This window comes from Pseudophryne corroboree, chromosome 2 (assembly GCF_028390025.1).
Source record: "Pseudophryne corroboree isolate aPseCor3 chromosome 2, aPseCor3.hap2, whole genome shotgun sequence".
NCBI classification, from domain to species: domain Eukaryota; kingdom Metazoa; phylum Chordata; class Amphibia; order Anura; family Myobatrachidae; genus Pseudophryne; species Pseudophryne corroboree.
In genome coordinates, this window is record NC_086445.1 from 216,550,826 (window position 1) to 216,569,646 (window position 18,821).

General features: G+C 45.4%; 1 protein-coding gene across 2 annotated transcripts in view; it reads left to right on the plus strand.

The window, feature by feature from the left end:
- AGAP2 (ArfGAP with GTPase domain, ankyrin repeat and PH domain 2) overlaps positions 1-18,821 on the plus strand; it is a 355,861-nt gene that overhangs the window by 261,060 nt on the left and 75,980 nt on the right. For both annotated transcript variants that reach the window (XM_063952311.1, XM_063952312.1), the window contains exons 8-9: positions 5,693-5,845; positions 9,449-9,535. In XM_063952311.1, the coding sequence (XP_063808381.1) occupies positions 5,693-5,845; positions 9,449-9,535 (240 nt within the window). The remainder of the gene's footprint in view (positions 1-5,692; positions 5,846-9,448; positions 9,536-18,821) is intronic.

Genomic DNA, 18,821 nt, shown 5'->3' on the forward strand with positions numbered 1-18,821 from the left:
AAATACATCACATATAGCCCCTGGGGGCTATATGGATGTATTTAACCCCTGCCAGGTCTCAGAAAAACGGGAGAAGAAGCCCGCCGAAAAGGGGGCGGGGCCTATTCTCCTCAGCACACAGCGCCATTTTCCCTCACAGAAATGCTGGTGGGAAGGCTCCCAGGCTCTCCCCTGCACTGCACTACAGAAACAGGGTTAAAACAGAGAGGGGGGGCACTGATTTGGCGATATGACTACATATATTAAAATGCTATAAGGGAAAAGCACTTATATAAAGGTGGTCCCTGTATAATTATAGCGTTTTTGGTGTGTGCTGGCAAACTCTCCCTCTTTCTCCCCAAAGGGCTAGTGGGTCCTGTCCTCTATCAGAGCATTCCCTGTGTGTGTGCTGTGTGTCGGTACGTGTGTGTCGACATGTATGAGGACGATGTTGGGAGGCGGAGCAAATTGCCTGTAATGGTGATGTCACTCTCTAGGGAGTCGACACCGGAATAGATGGCTTATTTAAGGAATTACGTGATAATGTCAACACGCTGCAAGTCGGTTGACGACATGAGACGGCCGGCAAACATATTAGTATCTGTCCAGGCGTCTAAAACACCGTCAGGGACGTTATAATGCCCATTTTACCTCAGTCGGTCGACACAGACACAGACACGGACACTGACTCCAGTGTCGACGGTGAAGAAACAAACGTATTTTCCTTTAGGGCCACACGTTACTTGTTAAGGGCAATGAAGGAGGTGTTACATATTTCTGATACTACAAGTACCACAAAAAAGGGTATTATGTGGGGTGTGGAAAAACTACCTATAGTTTTTCCTGAATCAGATAAATTAAATGAAGTGTGTGATGAGGCGCGGGGTTCCCCCGATAGAAAATTATTGGCGGTATACCCTTTCCCGCCAGAAGTTAGGGCGCGTTGGGAAACACCCCTTAGGGTGGATAAGGCGCTCACACGCTTATCAAAACAAGTGGCGGTACCGTCTCCAGATACGGCCGCCCTCAAGGAGCCAGCTGATAGGAGGCTGGAAAATATCCTAAAAAGTATATACACACATACTGGTGTTATACTGCGACCAGCGATCGCCTCAGCCTGGATGTGCAGCGCGGGGGTGGCTTGGTCGGATTCCCTGACTGAAAATATTGATACCCTTGACAGGGACAGTATTTTATTTACTATAGAGCATTTAAAGAATGCATTTCTATATATGCGAGATGCACAGAGGGATATTTGCACTCTGGCATCAAGAGTAAGTGCGATGTCCATATCTGCCAAAAGATGTTTATGGACACGACAGTGGTCAGGTGATGCAGATTCCAAACGGCACAAAGATGTATTGCCGTATAAAGGGGAGGAGTTATTTGGGGTCGGTCCATCGGACCTGGTGGCCACGGCAACTGCTGGGAAATCCACCGTTTTTACCCTAAGTCACATCTATGCAGAAAAAGACACCGTCTTTTCAGCCTCAGTCCTTTCGTCCCCATAAGCATATCTGCCCAGGGATAGAGGAAAGGGAAGAAGACTGCAGCAGGCAGCCCATTCCCAGGAACAGAAGCCTTCCACCGCTTCTGCCAAGTTCTCAGCATGACGCTGGAGCCGTACAGGACCCCTGGATCCTACAAGTAGTATCCCAGGGGTACAGATTGGAAAGTCGAGACGTTTCCCCTCGCAGGTTCCTGAAGTCTGCTTTACCAACGTCTCCCTCCGACAGGGAGGCAGTATTGGAAACAATTCACAAGCTGTATTCCCAGCAGGTGATAATCAAAGTACCCCTCCTACAACAAGGAAAGGGGTATTATTCCACACTATATTGTGGTACTGAAACCAGAAGGCTCGGTGAGACCTATTCTAAATCTGAAATATTTGAACACTTACAAAGGTTCAAATCAAGATGGAGTCACTCAGAGCAGTGATAGCGAACCAGGTAGAAGGGGACTATATGGTGTCCCGGGACATCAGGGATGCTTACCTCCATGTCCCAATTTGCCCTTCTCACCAAGGGTATCTCAGGTTCGTGGTACAGAACTGTCACTATCAGTTTCAGACGCTGCCGTTTGGATTGTCCACGGCACTCCGGGTCTTTACCAAGGTAATGCCCGAATTGATGATTCTTCTTCGAAGAAAATGGGCGACCTCCTGATAAGAGCAAGGTCCAGAGAACAGTTGGAGGTCGGAGTAGCACTATCTCAAGTAGTTCTACGACAGCACGGGTGGATTCTAAATATTCCAAAACCGCAGTTGTTTCCGACGACACGTCTGCTGTTCCTAGGGATGATTCTGGACACAGTCCAGAAAAAGGTGTTTCTCCCGGAGGAGAAAGCCAGGGAGTTATCCGAGCTAGTCAGGAACCTCCTAAAACCAGGAAAAGTGTCAGTGCATCATTGCACAAGAGTCCTGGGAAAAATGGTGGCTTATTACGAAGCGATTCCATTCGGCAGATTCCACGCAAGAACTTTTCAGTGGGATCTGCTGGACAAATGGTCCGGATCGCATCTTCAGATGCATCAGCGGATAACCCTATCTCCAAGGACAAGGGTGTCTCTCCTGTGGTGGTTACAGAGTGCTCATCTTCTAGAGGGCCGCAGATTCGGCATTCAGGATTGGATGCTGGTGACCACGGAGGCCAGCCTGAGAGGCTGGGGAGCAGTCACACAGGGAAAAAATTTCCAGGGAGTGTGATCAAGTCTGGAGACTTTTCTCCACATAAATATACTGGAGCTAAGGGCAATTTATAATGCTCTAAGCTTAGCAAGACCTCTGCTTCAAGGTCAGCCGGTATTGATCCAGTGGGACAACATCACGGCAGTCGCCCACGTAAACAGACAGGGCGGCACAAGAAGCAGGAGGGCAATGGCAAAAACTGCAAGGATTTTTCGCTGGGCGGAAAATCATGTGATAGCACTGTCAGCAGTGTTCATTCCGGGAGTGGACAACTGGGAAGCAGACTTCCTCAGCAGGCACGACCTCCACCCGGGAGAGTGGGGACTTCATCGGGAAGTTTTCCACATGATTGTGAACCGTTGGGAAAGACCAAAGGTGTACAGGATGGCGTCCCGCCTGAACAAAAAACTGGACAGGTATTGCGCCAGGTCAAGAGACTTTCAGGCAATAGCTGTGGACGTTCTGGTAACACCGTGGGCGTACCAGTCGGTGTATGTGTTTCCTCCTCTGCTTCTCATACCCAAGGTATTGAGAATTATAAGACGTAGAGGAGTAAGAACTATACTCGTGGCTCCGGATTGGCCAAGAAGGACTTGGTACCCGGAACTTCAAGAGATACTCACAGAGGACTCATGACCTCTGCCGCTAAGAAGGGACTTGCTTCAGCACGTACCATGTCTGTTCCAAGACTTACCGCGGCTGCGTTTGACGGCATGGCGGTTGAACGCCGGATCCTAAGGGAAAAAGGCATTCCGGAAGAGGTCATTCCTACCCTGGTCAAAGCCAGGAAGGACGTGACCGCACAACATTATCACCACATGTGGCGAAAATATGTTGCGTGGTGTGAGGCCAGGAAAGCTCCACGAAGAAATTTCAACTCGGTCGATTCCTGCATTTCCTGCAAACAGGAGTGTCTATGGGCCTCAGATTGGGGTCCATTAAGATTCAAATTTCGGCCCTGTCGATTTTCTTCCAGAAAGAATTGGCTTCAGTTCCTGAAGTCCAGAAGTTTGTCAAGGGAGTACTGCATATACAACCCCCTTTTGTGCCTCCAGTGGCACTGTGGGATCTCAACGTAGTGCTGGGATTCCTCAAATCACATTGGTTTAAACCGCTCAAATCTGTGGATTTGAAATATCTCACATGGAAAGTGACCATGATGTTGGCCCTGGCCTCGGCCAGGCGAGTGTCAGAATTGGCGGCTTTGTCTCACAAAAGCCCATATCTGATTGTCCATTCGGACAGGGCAGAGCTGCGGACTCGTCCCCAGTTTCTCCCTAAGGTGGGGTCAGCGTTTCACCTGAACCAGCTTATTGTGGTACCTGCGGCTACTAGGGACTTGGAGGACTCCAAGTTGCTAGATGTTGTCAGGGCCCTGAAAATATCGGTTTCCAGGACGGCTGGAGTCAGGAAAACTGACTTGCTGTTATCCTGTATGCACTCAACAAACTGGGTGCTCTTGCTTCTAAGCAGACGATTGCTAGTTGGATGTGTAGTACAATTCAGCTTGCACATTCTGTGGCAGGCCTGCCACAGCCAAAATATGTAAATGCCCATTCCACAAGGAAGGTGGGCTCATCCTGGGCGGCTGCCCGAGGGGTCTCGGCATTACAACTCTGCCGAGCAGCTACGTGGTCGGGGGGAGAACACGTTTGTAAAATTCTACAAATTTGATACCCTGGCTAAAGAGGACCTGGAGTTCTCTCATTCGGTGCTGCAGAGTCATCCGCACTCTCCCGCCCGTTTGGGAGCTTTGGTATAATCCCCATGGTCCTGACGGAGTCCCCAGCATCCACTAGGACGTTAGAGAAAATAAGATTTTACTTACCGATAAATCTATTTCTCGTAGTCCGTAGTGGATGCTGGGCGCCCATCCCAAGTGCGGATTGTCTGCAATACTTGTACATAGTTATTGGTACAAAAATCGGGTTATTATTGTTGTGAGCCATCTTTTCAGAGGCTCCGCTGTTATCATGCTGTTAACTGGGTTCAGATCACAGGTTGTACAGTGTGATTGGTGTGGCTGGTATGAGTCTTACCCGGGATTCAAAATCCTTCCTTATTGTGTACGCTCGTCCGGGCACAGTATCCTAACTGAGGCTTGGAGGAGGGTCATAGGGGGAGGAGCCAGTGCACACCACCTGATCCTAAAGCTTTTACTTTTGTGCCCTGTCTCCTGCGGAGCCGCTATTCCCCATGGTCCTGACGGAGTCCCCAGCATCCACTACGGACTACGAGAAATAGATTTATCGGTAAGTAAAATCTTATTTTCCATCACTTTGTACTTTTTCACCCCAAAAATGACATGTCATTATTGGCCAATTAAAAATAATTAAAAACTTCAACGTGCCTAATTAGTCATTAAGGGGTGTCCCCCAGGAGTTCTGTACTATAACCAAACATTTTTACCTTAAAATAGTGATTTTTCCCAACTTTTCACCTCTTCAGAGTAGGTGAAGTGAAATTAGTGAAAAAATTATCACCGATAAATTTTCCCGGAAAATTGAATAGGCTGTAATTGCGTTTCTCGGGAAAAGTCCGGTTTTTCGCGCGAAAACGGGACTTTTCACGCGAAAAGTCCGTTATCGCTGCTAATTGAATATACCCCTATGTGTGTTAGTTTGGGAGGTACTGTGTGTGTATTTTGGGTGATACTGTGTGTGTATTTTGGGTGATACTGTGTGTGTCTTAGCTTGGGTGATACTGTGTGTATTATTACTCCAGTCTAACAATTCTGAGCGATATATCCATTGTAAGATTGTTGATGGTCCATTACAAACCTTTTAATGATCAGCGATTGTTTCCTAAATTCTCCCTTGTGTTAGCTATGAAGTTTCATCAGGGATGACTATTCCCTGACCACAGTACTATTAGTTTGGGAAAAATTGATTTATTGCTTCCAAGAAATATGCCCACAGTTACCCTGTAAGATGTGTATCTTATTTAAAATACCTCAGTACCACCTGTATATGGTTTTATATTTTAGCTAAGGGTAGAGACTATAAAACAAAACTGTGTTTGTTGCAGACTAGCAATGGAGGAGCAACAAATGACTACTCATCCTCATTACCTTCTACGCCAAACATCAGTCACCGAGAGCTGCGCAGTGAGGTGTCTATCGGTGTCAGCACCCCAGGGTCACTCCACAGAGGAGCTAAGCGTCGCACTAGCCTTTTCCCAGTAAGTTAACTTAACTGTCATAATAAATAGTTTCTAGACAACCAAGGTGGTATTTCTCTTCACAATTGCACAAAAACAATACAGGTTATTCCTTAATAATATACTGGGCCTTTTCTCTTACCCCTTAAGGTGAATATTTTCTCACATTTTTCAGCATAGTTAAAAAAACAAATTGAAGCATGATGGAGAATTCCCTTCCACTACACAGACTGCATCCGAAGATTAAAAACAAAACACTTTTTTTAATACTGTACCTACTGTATCAGTAAATGCTAAGTTCTACTTATGAAATTCACTGCTTATGCATAATTTCTCATTAAACATTTCTACACTGTGCTGCCTTATTGTCTAGAGATGGGCAGCCAACATGAGTAGTTTGATTATATACATTTTTTAAGCAGAAAAGATTGCCAGATTATAAATTTGCAGTTCAACTTCTAACTGGTTTTAACTTTTAAATGATTGCCGCTTTAAATCTAGGAGCTAAGGGCCTAATTCAGCATGGATCATAGATGTGCGAAAAATTGCACGTCTACAATCCATTACAGTGACGTCACTGACATGCGGGGTAATGTCCAACAAAGGGCAAGTCCCCCCTGCACACATGCAAAAGCATCACACGGCGGCGATGCTTTCTAATGTTTAGGGTATTCCTTTGCTTACGCAGCCTAGCTGTGAAGGCAGCCGGCTACCTGCCATGTCTTGGGTCACAGTGGCTGCATGTGACATCACACTGCCGCCGCGGCTTGCCCCGCAAACAGTCTAGACATGCCTGCATTGTCCGGACCGTGCCCCCCAAATGCTGTTACAATACCCCTTAAACACCGCCGCGACGCCCCCTCCTGCCCTGTGAATGCCTCTGCCTGTCAATCAGGCAGAGGCGTCCACAGATGTGAGATGCTGTCGCATCTAACAGTGTGTGCATGCGCAGTGTGGCTGCTACGCGTGCGCTCACTTCAAAAGGCGCCAGCATGGGAACGCAATCGTTCCTGCGTTCCATGCTGAATCGGGCCCTAAGTCACCAAAATCCTGCTGGTGTCTGTAGCTCACAGTTTATTACATTTATTTTGATATTTTACTTGTTAAAGATGCAATATGAAATCCTGGTCATTCTGGAATATGTCTAACAAGAAGTTTCTCAACATTTTCAAAAGTATGAACAAACTTGGGGCATAATTCAGATCTGATCGCTCCTCTGCAAATTTGCAGAGGTCTGCGATCAAATAGTTGTTGCCCATAGAGAGTGAAAACCTCCCCCGTGCAAATGTGCGAATGCATGCATACGCCATGTGAAAACTTCGCCAGACAGCGGACAGCTGCATATCCGTTCACAACTCACTCACCATCGAATGATTTTTCCAGTGTGTGCAGTCTGTGTGTAGCCCAGGACTTACTACTAAAGTGCGATAGAATCAGGCTGATCGGGTCCGGAGCTGACGTCACACACCCTCCCTGAAAACGCTTGGGCGCGCCTGCGTTTTTCCTGACACTTCCAGAAAACTGACAGTTACCACCCACAAACATCCATTTTCCTGTTATTCACCTTGCGTATACCTAGTGATCGAAATTTTCATACCTTTCTGTCGCTGTTTGGGCTTATGCCTGCGCATTGCTGTGCATACGTATGCACAGTCATTCGATAATCGTCCGCTGTGCGATTTCCCACAGCAGTGATTATGTCTGAATTAGGCCCCTGGTTGTTGAGGGCCTACAGTTAAGAACTTGGGTTATATGTGTCGTATCTATAAAATGTATAGCAATGTGTAACAGATCACTGTGCTACCCTAATATACCAAATACAAATATTCCACTTATAAGAACAATGTTGCTGAATGTTTGAGCAATCATCCATTGCCCTCCAATTGTATATCTGTTTGTAGTACAGGTTGAGTATCCCTTATCCAAAACGCTTGGGACCGGAAGAATTTTGGATATCGGATTTTTCCGTATTTTGGAATAATTGCATACCATAATGAGACATCATGGTGATGGGACCTAAATCTAAGCACAGAATGCATTTATGTTTCATATACACCTTATACAAACAGCCTGAAGGTCATTTTAGCCAATATTTTTAATAACTTTCTGCATTAAACAAAGTGTGTGTACATTCACACAATTCATTTATGTTTCATATACACCTTGTACACACAACCTGAAGGTCATTTAATACAATATTTTTAATGACTTTGTGTATTAAACAAAGTTTGTGGATATTGAGCTTCAGAAAACAAAGGTTTCACTATCTCACTCTCACGAAAAAAGTTCCATAATTCGGAATATTCCGTATTTCGGAATATTTGGATATGGGATACTCAACCTGTATAATGTAAAACTAAAGGTATCATAGACTGTATTGCTTCTTAAAGGGTGATGTATCAAGTAGTGGAGTGGAGAATTGCCCATATCAGAATTACCAATCAGCTTTGAGGAAGCATTCATCATGTACATTCTTTAAAATTACAGGTAGAACCTAATGGGTTGCTATGGGCAACGTCTCCTCTTGTCCACTTTTCCACTACTTGATATATCACCCCCTTAATGTCTTAGGGGCCTATTTATCAACAAGTAATAAAACTCATTGTGAATGATAAAACTTGTTGCGTATGATAAATGGAATCCAGCCAATCGGCTCCCAACTGCCATGTGTTCATCTCCTAACTGTCATGTGTTGCAAAATGACAGTTGGAAGCTAATTGGCTGGAGCACCATTTATCATATGCAATGAGTTTTACCATTCACAAATGTTATCGTCCTTTATAAATGGGACCCTTAATTTATTATCATTTAAAACAAGGAAAGCATTTGGCCACAATGCAAGGAATGTTATTTTATAAAACCGAGTACAAATGCTCCCTAACTCCTACTAAACAATTGAAAATTGACCCTGATCAGCGTAAGCACATGTCTCTATGGCTGATATAGAAGGAAACACATTCTAGTAAAGTATATTCTCATGTGTTCTTTATTTTCTCTTGCTTGTTCAGCCATTAATGACGTGCTGAAAGTTACTGTATCACCCCAAAATGTTTACATCTTCATATATTAAGAAAAATAAAATGGAGCAACATAAATTAGCTGCTGGTTTTATACCTGTTTTACCCAGGCCATTGTAAAAGCCTCTCTGAACCATTACTGTCTGTTCCATTCAGAACTGCTTGAATAGTGGGGCAGATGTATTAACCTGGAGAATGCATAAGGAAGTGATCAACCAGTGATATGTACAAGGTGATAAACCCACCAGCCAATCGGCTCCATTATGTAAATTAACAGTTAGGATCTGATTGGCTGGTGCCTTTATCACCTTGCACATATCACTGGTTTATTACTTCCTTATGCCTTCTCCAGGTTAATACATCTGCCCCAGTGTGCCTTATGTTGGGCAAGAGTTCAGCTCCATCGCTCTGGTGGACATATGGAATATAGAATGTGATTGAACACCAGCCTTGTCAAATCAATCACCACTGAAATAAAAAGTGGTCCCAAATGAATGAACCCCACTGTATTACCAAGCACTGTGCACTATATTTGCTATTTACCTCTTGTTTGTTATAACGAGTGAGTGAAATGAATATTGGATTAATAACATCTGTTTATTTGAAGAACCGGAGGGGGAGTGACATGGAAAAGAGGAGTTTTGACAGTCGGGGAGACACCCTTGGTGGTGGTCGGGCTCTGCCAATCAAACAGGTAATTAAAGATATTACTCCTAAAATACAATTTGTAAAGTGTCTTTGCTTTGCACTAATATAGGTAGATAATGTGACCCACTAAAGTAAATTATATACAATATGGAATTACTTCATACTGTACATTAGGGTAATATTGGGTGACACAAAGGAGTTCCCTGTTTATATAATAAAACCCCAGAGATTTCTAATCAATAATAAGGATATCTTTTTTGCACACATCTTTATTGATAAAATGACACAGATACACAATTACAGTGATAGACACACAGAATAGCAATGGCACACAGCTAGATATGTACACTTTGACCTGTTAGGGTCACAGCAAGAGAAAGGAAGTTGTGGTGATGGGACTACTTCTTTCATTCTGTATAGGCTATATTCTTGCCCACCGGATACTTTAATTGATGCTTCATGTCCGGAGAAAGTGAAATACAGTGTATCGCCTTTAAAACCAAAGTCGTGATAGTCTATAACAATAATTCCTCCAGAATTATGATATACAGTATGTCACAATTAAACCCTTTTCAGACAGAAATGTCTGCCGGGTAGTTTTTGCCGGTCCCTGCCTGACCCCCCTTTAACACAGACGGGTCAGGAATTTCTACCTGGTAATTTGCAGATCAACACGGTATTTTGTCTGTGTGAAAGGGTCAAACCGGATTGAAATTCCCAAAATCCTGGGTCGAAGTTCCGGGAATTTCAACCCAGGTTGACCATTTCACACAGAAAAAGGACCCGTGTCTTTCGGCAAATTACTGGGTAGAACTTCTTCACCCGGAATTTACATTTCTGTGTGAAAAGGGTTATTAATATCCATTTGGCAGAAATGAACATAAAGACCATTCAACTGCATATTTTATGCATTCCGACTCCGATGTAACACACCTGCTATAACCTGATCACTATTTAGATTCCAATGATATCACACTGTGATCTAATCACCATATACAGATCCCAGTGATTTTGCACACACGATTACTCTGATCACTGAACACAGGTCCCACCAATATTGTGTACTTTATACCTTCTAGGTCTGATTCCAGTATGTTAGGTATTGCACAGCCACTGGGAAGCGGTTAGGAAAAAGACATCTCCTGACAGCATCTGCGATCCAAATGGTGCGTCCGAGGACACAGCATTAGATCACCATCGCGACCATCGATCTGGAGCCTTTGGCAATCTGTGTAAGCCGAAGCTTACTCAGACTGGCCATCAGAATTGGTCAGCTGGGTCCAGAAAGTCTACGCCTTACGCTGCAGACCCTGCGCTGGGCACATCTATGTGACACGCCCCCACTTTCCATTTTGTAGAACAGACCTGGTCGCCATCCACAAATGCCCCAGCATGTCAGTCATGCTGATGTTAAGGGGGGACTGCGAGCGATCACACAGGTTTCTCTGACGTCCTAGTGGATGCTGGGGACTCCGTCAGGACCATGGGGATATAGCGGCTCCGCAGGAGACAGGGCACAATAATAAAAGCTTTAGGATCAGGTGGTGTGCACTGGCTCCTCCCCCTATGACCCTCCTCCAAGCCTCAGTTAGATTTTTGTGCCCGACGAGAAGGGTGCAATCTAGGTGGCTCTCCTGAGCTGCTTAGAATAAAAGTTTAAGTTAGGTTTTTTATTTTCAGTGAGTCCTGCTGGCAACAGGCTCACTGCTACGAGGGACTTAGGGGAGAGAAGAAAACTCACCTGCGTGCAGGATGGATTTGCTTCTTAGGCTACTGGACACCATTAGCTCCAGAGGGAGTCGGAACACAGGTCTCACCCTGGGGTTCGTCCCGGAGCCGTGCCGCCGACCCCCCTTGCAGATGCCGAAGTTGAAGAGGTCCAGAAACAGGCGGCAGAAGACTTTCAGTCTTCATAAGGTAGCGCACAGCACTGCAGCTGTGCGCCATTGTTGTCAGCACACTTCACCAACAGTCACCAACTGTCACTGAGGGTGCAGGACACTGGGGGGGGCGCCCTGGGCAGCAATGTATAATACCTTTTTATGGCTAAAATACATCACATATAGCCCTTGAGGCTATATGGATGTATTTAACCCCTGCCAGATCTCACAAACTCCGGGAGAAGAGCCCGCCGAAAAGGGGGCGGGGCCTATTCTCCTCAGCACACGGCGCCATTTTCCTGCTCAGCTCTGCTGTGAGGAAGGCTCCCAGGCTCTCCCCTGCACTGCACTACAGAAACAGGGTTAAAACAGAGAGGGGGGGCACTTATTTGGCGATATGATTACATATGTGAAAATGCTATAAGGGAAAACACTTGTATAAGGGGTTGTCCCTGTATAATTATAGCGTTTTTGGTGTGTGCTGGCAAACTCTCCCTCTGTCTCCCCAAAGGGCTAGTGGGGTCCTGTCCTCTGTCAGAGCATTCCCTGTGTGTGTGCTGTGTGTCGGTACGTGTGTGTCGACATGTAGGAGGACGATGTTGGTGAGGAGGCGGAGCAAATTGCCTGTATTGGTGATGTCACTCTCTAGGGAGTCGACACTGGAATGGATGGCTTATTTAGGAATTACGTGATAATGTCAACACGCTGCAAGGTCGGTTGACGACATGAGACGGCCGGCAAACAAATTAGTACCTGTCCAGGCGTCTCAGACACCGTCAGGGGCTTGTAAAAACGCCCATTTACCTCAGTCGGTCGACACAGACACAGACACGGACACTGACTCCAGTGTCGACGGTGAAGAAACAAACGTATTTTCCTTTAGGGCCACACGTTTCATGTTAAGGGCAATGAAGGAGGTGTTACATATTTCTGATACTACAAGTACCACAAATAAGGGTATTATGTAGGGTGTGAATAAACTACTTGTAGTTTTTCCTGAATCAGATAAATTAAATGAAGTGTGTGATGATACGTGGGTTTCCTCCGATAGAAAATTATTGGCGGTATACCCTTTCCAGCCAGAAGTTAGGGCGAGTTGGGAAACACACCTTAGGCTCACACGCTTATAAAAACAAGTGGCGTTACCGTCTCCAGATACGGCAGCCCTCAAGGAGCCAGCTGATAGGAAGCTGAAAAATATCCTAAAAGTATATACACATATACTGGTGTTATACTACGACCAGCAATCGCCTCAGCCTGGATGTGCAGCGCTGAGGGGGCTTGGTCGGATTTCCTGACTGAAAATATTGATACCCTTGACAGGGACAAGATTTTATTGACTACAGAGCATTTTAAGGATGCATTTCTATATATGCGAGATGCGCAGAGGGATATTTGCATTCTGGCATCAAGAGTAAATGTGATGTCCATATCTGCCAGACGACAGTGGTCAGGTGATGCAGATTCCAGACGGCACATGGAAGTATTGCCGTATAAAGGGGCGGTCCATCGGACCTGGTGGCCATGGCAACAGCTGAAAAATCCACCTTTTGTTACCCCAAGTCACATCTCAGCAGAAAAGGACACAGTCTTTTCAGTCTCAGTCCTTTCGTCCCCATAAGGGCAGGCGGGCAAAAGGGCCAGTCATATCTGCCCAGGGGTAGAGGAAAGGGAAGAAGACTGCAGCAGGCAGCCCATTCCCAGGAACAGAAGCCCTCCACAGCTTCTGCCAAGTCCGCAGCATGACGCTGGGGCCGTACAAGCGGACTCAGGTGCGGTAGGGGGTCATCTCAAGAGTTTCAGCACGCAGTGGGCTCACTCACAAGTGGACTCCTGGATCCTACACGTAGTATCCCAGGTGTACATTGGAAATTCGAGACGTCTCCCCCTCACAAGTTCCTGAAGTCTGCTTTACCAACGTCTCCCTCCGACAGGGAGGCAGTATTGGGAACAATTCACAGGCTGTATTCCCAGCAGGTGATAATCAAAGTACCCCTTCTACAACAAGGGAAGGGGTATTATTCCACACTATATTGTGGTACTGAAGCCAGACGGCTAGGTGAGATCTGAAATATTTGAACACTTACATACAAGCGTTCAAATCAAGATGGAGTCACTCAGAGCAGTGATAGCGAACCAGGAAGAAGGGGACGATATGGTGTCACTGGATATCAGGGACGCTTACCTACATGTCCAAATTTGCCCTTCTCACCAAGGGTACCTCAGGTTCGTGGTACAGAACTGTCACTATCAGTTCAGACGCTGCCGTTTGGATTGTCCACGGCACCCCGGGTCTTTACCAAGGTAATGGCCGAAATGATGATTCTTCTTAAAAGAAATATGGACGCTTTCCTGATAAGGGCAAGGTCCAGAGAACAGTTGGAGGTCGGAGTAGCACTATCTTAAGTAGTTCTACGACAGCACGAGTGGATTCTAAATATTCCAAAATCGCAGTTTTTTCCGACGACACGTCTACTGTTCCTAGGGATGATTCTGGACACAGTCCAGAAAAGGATGTTTTCTCCCAGAGAAGAAAGCCAGGGAGTTATCCGAGCTAGTCAGGAACCTCCTAAAACCAGGAAAAGTATCAGTGCATCATTGCACAAGGATCCTGTGAAAAATGGTGGTTTCTTACAAAGCGATCCCATTCGGTAGATTTCACGCAAGAACCTTTACGTGGGATCTGCTGGAAAAATGGTCCGGATCGCATCTTCAGATGCATCAGCGGATAACCCTGTCTCCAAGGACAAGGGTGTTTCTTCTGCGGTGGCTGCAGAGTGCTCATCTATGAAAGGGCCGCAGATTCGGCATTCAGGACTGGGTCCTGGTGACCACGGATGCCAGCCTGAGTGGCTGGGGAGCAGTCACACAAGGAAAAAATTTCCAGAGAGTGTGATCGAGTCTGGAGACTTCTCTCCACATAAATATACTGGAGCTAAGGGCAATTTACAATGCTCTAAGCTTAGCAAGACCTCTGCTTCAAGGTCAGCCGGTATTGATCCAGTGGGACAACATCACGGCAGTCGCCCACGTAAACAGACAGGGCGGCACAAGAAGCAGGAGGGAAATGGCAGAAACTGCAAGGATTCTTCGCTGGGCGAAAAATCATGTGATAACACTCTCAGCAGTGTTCATTCCGGGAGTGGAAAACTGGGAAGCAGACTTCCTCAGCAGGCATGACCTCCACCCGGGAGAGTGGGGACTTCATCGGGAAGTCTTCCACATGATTGTAAACCGTTGTGAAAAACCAAAGGTGGACATGATGGCGTCCCGCCTGAAAAAAAACAAAAAAAAAAAACTAGATATTGCGCCAGGTCAAGGGACCCTCAGGCAATAGCGGTGGACGCTCTGGTAACACTGTGGATGTACCAGTCAGAGTATGTGTTCCCTCCTATGCCTCTCATACAAAAAGTACTGAGAATCATAAGAGGGAGATGAGTAAGAATGATACTCGTGGTTCCGGATTGGCCAAGAAGGACTTGGTACCCGAAACTTCAAGAGATGTTCACGGAAGACCCGTGGCCTCTACCTTTAAGAAAGGACCTGCTCCAGCAGGGGCCTTGTCTGTTCCAAGACTTACCGCGGCCGCGTTTGACGGCATGGCGGTTGAACGCCGGATCCTGAAAGGGCATTCCAGATGAAGTCATCCCTACCCTGGTCGAAGACAGGAAGGATGTAACCGCAAAACATTTTCACCGCATTTGGCGAAGATATGTTGCGTGGTGTGGGGCCAAGAAGGCCCCTACAGAGGAATTCCAACTGGGTCGTTTCCTACATTTCCTGAAAACAGGACTGTCTATGGGCCTAAAATTAGGGTCCATTAAGGTTCAAATTTCGGCCCTGTCGAATTTCTTCCAGAAAGAACTGGCTTTAGTGCCTGACGTTCAGATGTTTGTAAAAGGGGTACTGCATATACAGCCTCCTTTTGTGCCCCAGTGGCACCTTGGGATCTCAATGTTGTTTTGAGTTTCCTAAAGTCACATTGGTTTGAACCACTCACCACTGTGGACTTAAAATATCTCACATGGAAGGTGACGATGCTATTAGCCCTGGCTTCAGCCAGGCGTGTGTCAGAATTGGCGGCTTTATCATATATAAAGCCCTTACTTAATTTTTCATTCTGACAGGGCAGAATTGAGGACTCGTCCTCAATTTCTCCTTAAGGTGTTTTCTGTTTTTCACATGAACCAACCTATTGTGGTACCTGCGGGTACTAGGGACTTGGAGGACTCCAAGTTACTTGACGTTGTCAGGGCCCTGAAAAATATGTTTCCAGGAAGGCTGGAGTCAGAAAATCTGACTCGCTGTTTAGCCTGTATGCACCCAACAAGATGGGTGCTCCTGCTTCTAAGCAGACGATTGCTCGCTGGATTTGTAATACAATTCAGTTTACACATTCTGTGGCAGGCCTGCCACAGCCAAAATCGGTAAAAGCCCATTCCAAAAGGAAGGGGGCTCATCTTGGGCGACTGCCCGAGGGGTCTCGGCTTTACAACTTTGCCGAGCAGTTACTTGGTCAGGGGAAAACACGTTTGCTAAATTCTACAAATTTGATACCCTGGCTGAGGAGGACATGGAGTTCTCTCATTCGGTGCTGCAGGGTCATCCGCACTCTCCCGCCCGTTTGGGAGCTTTGGTATAATCCCCATGGTCCTGACGGAGTCCCCAGCATCCACTAGGACGTCAGAGAAAATAAGATTTTACTTACCGATAAATCTATTTCTCGTAGTCCGTAGTGGATGCTGGGCGCCCATCCCAAGTGCGGATTGTCTGCAATACTTGTACATAGTTATTGTTACAAAAATCGGGTTATTCTTGTTGTGAGCCATCTTTTCAGAGGCTCCTTCGTTGTTATCATACTGTTAACTGGGTTCAGATCACAGGTTGTACGGTGTGATTGGTGTGGCTGGTATGAGTCTTACCCGGGATTCAATATCCTTCCTTATTATGCACGCTCGTCCGGGCACAGTATCCTAACTGAGGCTTGGAGGAGGGTCATAGGGGGAGGAGCCAGTGCACACCACCTGATCCTAAAGCTTTTATTATTGTGCCCTGTCTCCTGCGGAGCCGCTATATCCCCATGGTCCTGACGGAGTCCCCAGCATCCACTACGGACTACGAGAAATAGATTTATCGGTAAGTAAAATCTTATTTTCTGTTCGTTAGCAGAGGGAAGTCAGCCCAGGGGCTAGCATTCTTAAAAATAGGGATTTGCTCTCTAGGGCAAGTGTGAGGTTTCAATATTTAGATCATGAATAAGAACCTAGAGGACTAAAGGTTTAGTGCAATATAGCAGGTTGGACTGGCCCACAGGGATACAGAGGAAATCCCTGCTGCACCTTTGAGCAATAAGTAATACGTAGCACCAGGACCCTTTAATGTCTCTATGTTTATGTCCTGGACAGCAGCTGGATTTTTAACATAAATGAGTATTTTGGAGAATACACACCATATATAGATAAATTAAAAAATGTTTTAACTTGTTTTCATTTCCTGTGGGCTATTGTCATGCAGGGCTCTTCTATTCATATACATCACACACTGAATTCTCAGCTCCACAAAATGCATCTACAAGGTGCAATGAAATAATGGATAAACACTACTTTATACACCATATTAACCTAGAAGAGCAGTGTTTCAAGACCGATTACTGGTGCAAAGCAACATCGCACCCTGAAGACTGCGCAACGCAGTCTCATCAACTGACAGCACAAATGAGTGGTGTGAGCCTACACTGGGGGCAATTCCATTGTGAGTTATAAAGTACAGTTGCTCAAACCATTTCTCTGGCAACTCGCTGCCACCGCAAATATTTCTTCACACCTCAAAGAGGTGCACAGGAAAATCTTCAGTGTTGCTGTACTATAATTCTTGGCAATGTGCACGTTGACACTCATCACCAAGAAATTAATTGCCCACAATATGTTGACAGATGCAAAATGGCTGTTTCACTTGTGTCGTGGTCATAGCGTGAATGAAATTGGTATTAGGGATGGTTTGAATGTATAATTAATGACAACTAATTCATCTCCATGCTCATTTGTCGCAGACTTACAGAAATGGTATATGCAGGTCTTTCCCTTCTTCATCTCACAGTCAGAGGTCTATTTATGAATTGTTGCGTTGAAGTTCCAAAAAGTAACATTTTTATTACAGCAATTTGGAGTGTACTTTCAGGGCTATTTATGACATATACTGGGACATGGGCTCTGTTAAGAGATGTTCCAGGAAAGGATAAAATGTGAAGTGACTACTTATGCTATCAATTAAGTTCTAGGTTTGGAGACACAGTAGTGACAGGAAAGACCTCCTCAACTGCCTGGCAATCGGAACATTGCAGTTCCTTCTGTGATGGTGGGACAGAGTCCTCAAATTGGGCTGTCCCACTGAATAAGGGCAGTTGGGAGGTATGCCAAATATTTATAGTATAAGCCAATGTTATTGTAGGCAGTTCTAAAAGCAGAATTCAGTGCATTACTCTATTAGTAATGCCTGGCGAGCTGTGTGTGTGCTGATATAACTTGTGTTACAATATGGACTGGACTCCATATGTATCAAAACTTCAAGAGATATAGGCCCAAATGTATTAAGCCTTAAAAAGTGATAAAGTGAAGAGTGATAAACAGGTCTATTCATAAAGAAGAGAAAAGCTGCAAAACAGAACTTTTCTCTGCTTCGTGCTATTCACGGAGCAGGTTACTGTGGAGAAGTACCTGACTTCTCCAGCGGCACCCCCGCTCCACGGCTGACTCGCAATTTGTGAAGGAATGGAAAGCTCCGAGAAGACATCGCTGGACCCCAGGATACCGGATCGCGTTGAGAAAAAATTAATTGGAACTGATGCTATGTATAGTGAAAAGTAACAAATACATTTTCGTTTTTTACATGAATAGACTCCAAAGAGAGATAATGTACCAACCAACCAACCAGCTCCTAACTGTAATTTTTCAAACACATCCTGTAACATGACAGTTAGGAAGCTGATTGGCTGGTACTTTTTCACTCTTTATCACTCTCTACTTTCTCATTTTTTAAGACTTAATACGTTTGGGCCAATAAGTGGAGAAGTTGTCCATAGCAACCAGTCATCTTCTTGCTATCATTTATCTAGCACAGCCTCTAAAATGACAGAAGCTAATGGGTACTATGGAGCAACTTCCCTTTATCTCTCTCAAAGGTTTGATACATCTCCCCCTGTCACTGTCACTGCTCCTGAAAAGGCAGGTCAGTGGTTTATTATAAAATTGGGATAGCAGTGTCCAACCCATCGACAACCTATAGATGTTATTACCCAAACTGTCTGCACCAAACCTTGCAATTATGCTTATGGTGCTCTCCAAGTTTTTGTTGCTCTTAATAATTTCTGTGCAGTTTTGTACTGTGAATGACATAATTCACAGACACATCAGGGGTATACACCCAGGGCCGGATTAACAATGGGGCGGGTGGAGC